Source organism: the organism of the source record quoted next, unplaced genomic scaffold (assembly GCF_019419815.1).
Source record: "Pyrus x bretschneideri cultivar Hongxiangsu unplaced genomic scaffold, Pyrus_bretschneideri_v1 Contig54, whole genome shotgun sequence".
In the NCBI taxonomy this organism is placed as follows: Eukaryota; Viridiplantae; Streptophyta; class Magnoliopsida; order Rosales; family Rosaceae; genus Pyrus; species Pyrus x bretschneideri.
In genome coordinates this window covers 975,434-979,958 of record NW_025999792.1, presented here as the reverse complement: position 1 = coordinate 979,958, position 4,525 = coordinate 975,434, and the positions used below count along the sequence as shown (strand labels likewise).

The window sequence follows — 4,525 nt, the reverse complement described above, 5'->3', positions numbered from 1 at the left end:
TAATTATCTTCCGAAATAAATTTCGGGTTGGGGCATTATAGCTTGAACCCAAAAGACACCATCTTGAACGCCAAAAAGCATAAATAAACCCAAAACATCACTTTGATGGCTTCATGCACTGGTCCTTTATTTCATCGCCATAAATTAATCGCTTGGTAAAAAAATCTGAAACATTGTTACAAATAAGTTGAAAGACTAACGACCATCCTCCAATTAGAATCACTCCAAAAATCATTCATTTATCACTTTTGCTCACGAGGAAGTCTCATGTCCTATATTAAGAATAAAAATCAAAGTATCAAATTTTCACCAACATATACTAAGAATAGGGTGAAATATATAATATAAAATAGACTTATCACATCTTCTTGTTGGTACCTCATGACGTGTGCCGCCATGAGTTAAGCAGGGAGTGTTGGAAATTAGTTATTATTTTATTTTTATTTATGGTTTTCTTGTGAGCCAAGGATATTAGAGTTTCTTGCCCATTAAGGAATGCTTTAGTTTCCACTATATGTAGTAGTGCTTGTATTAGTTTATTTTAAACAAGTTATTCACAATGTAGCCTCTTAGGTTATGTAGCCGTTCTGGCAATCTTTCATTCACTTAATAAAATTGTAGTAGTTTATACTTAGTTTGTTCGTTTGTTAATCACACTTTGATATTCAACTCTAATCACTTTGTAGATTTTACATTACTATACATTTGGTGAGAATTGGAGTTCTTTTTGTAATTTAATATTTTACGCCTACTATTTTTTGCAAAGGTGATCTTTATAAAATGATTTACAATTTAATAATTTCGATTATAAGCACAAAATTTTATGTGTTGGTCTGAAGTATTTTGATAAAGAATTCCTCCTAATTCTTGAATAGTCAAGTATTGGATGCAACATTTCCTATTACTATCCTAGAGTTTCTTCATCCATTATACTCATTTGACCACTAAATGAAAAAGAAAGTGCTATTCACACACCTATTTCACTTCCCAAGCACCCTTGTTAATTTTTGCTCATTGATCTTCTACAATTCATTCAATTCGACAGTCGAAATTTGAAAGGGTGTGAGAAATTAAAATAAATGTGTGAATAACACTACTAAATGAAAATTATTTTTATGATAAAAAATTAAAAATAAAAAAATAAAAATATACTACGTGTTGTAGTTGCTTTTGACAGCAATGCATGCCAAATGCGTGAAAGCAACGAAACCTTTTGGCCCATATAATATTTAAATTTCTAAAAACCTATTTAGATTTCTTATGTCACGTATCTCCAACACGGTAGCAATTCAATCAACAAATTGATAAATTAACAACTCGCTTTGTATATTTATAAGGTCAGTTGTTACTCAAATTAGCAAATTGAATCCTACTTTTTAAAATAGCATAAACACATCAAACGGTTCAGCAAATGATACTTTTAAGGAAAATTTTGAGATCAACTTTTGGGTGCACCTTGTTTTCTTATCATGTGATATACGGTAATAGTACGTTCTTAGCATAAGACTTCAATTTAACACAAGCGGAATTGCAAGCAAGCTTCTCATGAATGCTCACGAGCTTTACAAAATCATGCCAGAAACCTCAAGCTCAGCTTGTTCTTCAAACGTGCCGTGTTCATTTCTATTACAAGCGAATATCGGACAAACTAAATCGGAGTCGAGCTCGATGCAAGCTCAAGGTACTTCAAGTCCATTTGCGAAACTATTCACAAGTCTTGTAAAATGCAGTAGTTCTCATATAATTTTCCTCTGCAATTCTTCGGTTTCCATTACCAGCGTCTTGGACTACCATTCGAGTCTCATGACACCCAAATAACTATAGATAACAATCTTTCAAGCAAGGATTCCAACTTAATATTTCATTTCAATTCTTACTCATTAGTACTACGGTCTAGTGGCATTCCTCTTCGCTAGTAAGTGAGAGGTGCAAATCTATTCCGAAGGAAGCTCCTACAGGTATACAGTTTGATAGAATCGCCTGAATGACTTAACACCAAATTTCATATGGCCAGAAACAATGGAAGAAGAAAACCCTCGAAAAAATGAGTAAACATGGAAACATTTGTGCAGACAATCAAATAAATCTTAAATTAAAACAAACAATGCGGTGATTTCCATAAAATCAAAGAAATCTGAACACACAGGTCAATTATTGATTCACAAAGATCCAACAAAGAAACGATGCAACTTCCATATCAAAGAAAGATCATGCCAGGATATCATGTTAAATTATAGAGGACCTGGGAAAGTTCCGCCCGCCCTCTGCTCGTCCCACTTCTCAATCTACAATCATCCAAGCCCACGACAAAAAGGTTAGATTTCAGATATAATAGAGAATAAAATGTACCATTACCTTTTCACTATACAAAGTGCTACCATTAATTGGAAAATCATCAAAAAATCAAAGGAAAAAACACGAAAACAAACAAATACCAAACAAAAATCAAATAATATAGAATCACTGCAAAATTCCTATCTAGCCATAATCTGGGAAAAAAACTTGAGATTTCAATCCTGGACTCCGGGTGCTTCAATCCTATTGCTTTCACAATTTTTTTTTTTTTTTTCCCCTCTAACATTCAAGACTTGTCCATCTAGCCAATTAACAACAATTCACTTTCAAGGGAAAATGAAAAAAGGATGATAAGAGAGATGTAAAAGAAAAGATACACAAAACGAAACCTAAAAGCTATTTTTTAAGTGTTTTTCACTTTGACGATTTTGTTTTCATTCATCCTTAATAATTGTACGAGAAAAAGTCCAACATGATAGCGGGAACACATTTCATAGTTCAAACTTGTTCACCTTAATAATTTAAATGTTGAACTTTGAGCATTTTATAGGAAAAGCTTTCTCCCCATACTTGCCAAAGACCTTTTCTCCGATAACAATACAACAGGACTAGATAAGACCATAAGGACCTTTCCCATTCTTGCTTTATATTTCAGACATAGGTATATGAAGTGCTTAATCAAACATTGACACAATAAGAACACATCAGTTTTGAAGTATTCAAAAAGGAATGAGCAATGCACTCACCCATTCACCAGGGCAGAGAGAGCGGTAATATTTGGCAAATTTCTCACATTCATTCGATTCTTCACCCTTTGCTGAGACGCACCTGCAATTGGTTTCACATGTTAAGGATGGAAAGGAAAATTCTCAATTAACAGTTTACGGTTGAGCTCCTAGTGCTAAAGTTTGAAAAACTACCTATGAAATTCAATGTAACGCGTGAAACAGTGCCTAGTTTGGTTGGTTGTGGGGAATCGAAAATCAGCAGGTGCTGTTTTCAGCTCAATCTGAGGTAACACAGCAGAAAAAAGAAAGTAACAATTAATTGTAAATACGGAGAAGAAAAACAGATAAACTCCATCAAAGTGGCATTCCGTGGTCTAGAACAATATCAATTTTATGCTGCCCTTACACTTTACATCTTGGGATATTTCATTCATTAGATTCCATGAACTAGTGTCTACTTCCAATCAGTGACAAAAGTATACATGAGATCAAAAGGAAAACTGAAATCCATGAATACAGACCACGCAGGTAACCGTGACGGGTCACAATACCAAGAAACATCCTATAGTACTTATTACAAACCATATACAAGTAGAGAATTTGTGATAACTGAAAATACAATCAAAGTTCAGGCAAGAAGTCGGGTAATCCTTGCCAAACAAGTACCCATTAAAAATACGGGCATTCAGGAATATCGGAAATGGAGCAAACATTAACACACAAAATTTTCAAAAGACATTCAATCAGTCTGTTAGACTGGGGTTGAACAGGCAGACAAGTTTTGGATCCGATTGTTTCATACCGCTCAGAAAATGTAATCGGCCCCAAATTAGACTCCGTACAACTCACAAAGGTTTATAGATCTCCATATATATATAATTGCAACAACCCAAATTTCTTTTGATCAGGAAACTTTCATACAACATAAAAAGTAAAGGCAAATCTCCTGAGTTATTTCAAATTATATTCTACGTGCGCAAATAATTGATGAACAATAAAATAAATCAGAAATCTAATTAGGCCAAATCTACAAAGAAATTACCCAGAAAATAAAAAGAAAATAATCATAATTTTAAAAAATTAAAATTAAAATAAAAAAAATAAAAAGGATAAAACAAAACACAAGTCTGGAATGCTAACCTCGGCCATGACTGAAGAGTGAAGACAAACTCGATGATCAATGGGAAAATAATTTACGAATAAATGGGTGGGCTCTCCCTCTCCCTCTGCCTCCCCTTCCCTTCAGTTCCTTCGTGCGCTGACTAATTCTCCGTTGCCACGAAATTCTCCACTAAATAGTAGGTCAAATTACGTTTTTGGTGCTTAAATGTTAAGCCAATTTCTAATTTTGGTAGCTCTCATTTCTACGTTGGCAATTTTAGCCGTGCAATTTTTCCTTCTTAGCAATTAAGTCCTCCAAATCTCCAAAAATGCCTCTATTTCAACTAGAAATCAACCAAATGCTCAGAGTTGATAAGTCTGCTTGATTATGACCACGAATA

At 33.9% G+C, this 4,525-nt stretch overlaps 1 protein-coding gene and 1 long non-coding RNA gene across 2 annotated transcripts; one reads left to right on the top strand and one right to left on the bottom strand.

The window, feature by feature from the left end:
* Window positions 1-834: 834 nt before the first annotated feature.
* Window positions 835-2,285, top strand: LOC125470884. The gene is made up of 2 exons (XR_007253259.1): window positions 835-1,597; window positions 1,676-2,285. It is a non-coding gene; the product is annotated as an uncharacterized LOC125470884 (long non-coding RNA).
* On the bottom strand, window positions 2,093-4,322 carry LOC103940666 (cytochrome c oxidase subunit 6b-2). Its single transcript, XM_009350824.3, has 4 exons — window positions 4,164-4,322; window positions 3,216-3,304; window positions 3,042-3,123; window positions 2,093-2,285 (listed from the first exon to the last, which is right to left on the bottom strand). The coding sequence occupies exons 1-4, from the start codon at window positions 4,170-4,172 to the stop codon at window positions 2,232-2,234; spliced, it is 234 nt and encodes a 77-aa protein (XP_009349099.1). The 5' UTR covers window positions 4,173-4,322; the 3' UTR covers window positions 2,093-2,231.
* Window positions 4,323-4,525: the final 203 nt, after the last annotated feature.

What these genes read in the sequence shown, in the direction of transcription:
- LOC103940666 (XM_009350824.3), bottom strand. An exon ending in CGTTACATTGAATTTCATAG is followed by an intron (nt 3,124 to 3,215) that starts GTAGTTTTTCAA and finishes AACCAATTGCAG; the next exon opens with GTGCGTCTCAGCAAAGGGTG. An exon ending in CTCTCTGCCCTGGTGAATGG is followed by an intron (nt 2,286 to 3,041) that starts GTGAGTGCATTG and finishes GGATGATTGTAG; the next exon opens with ATTGAGAAGTGGGACGAGCA.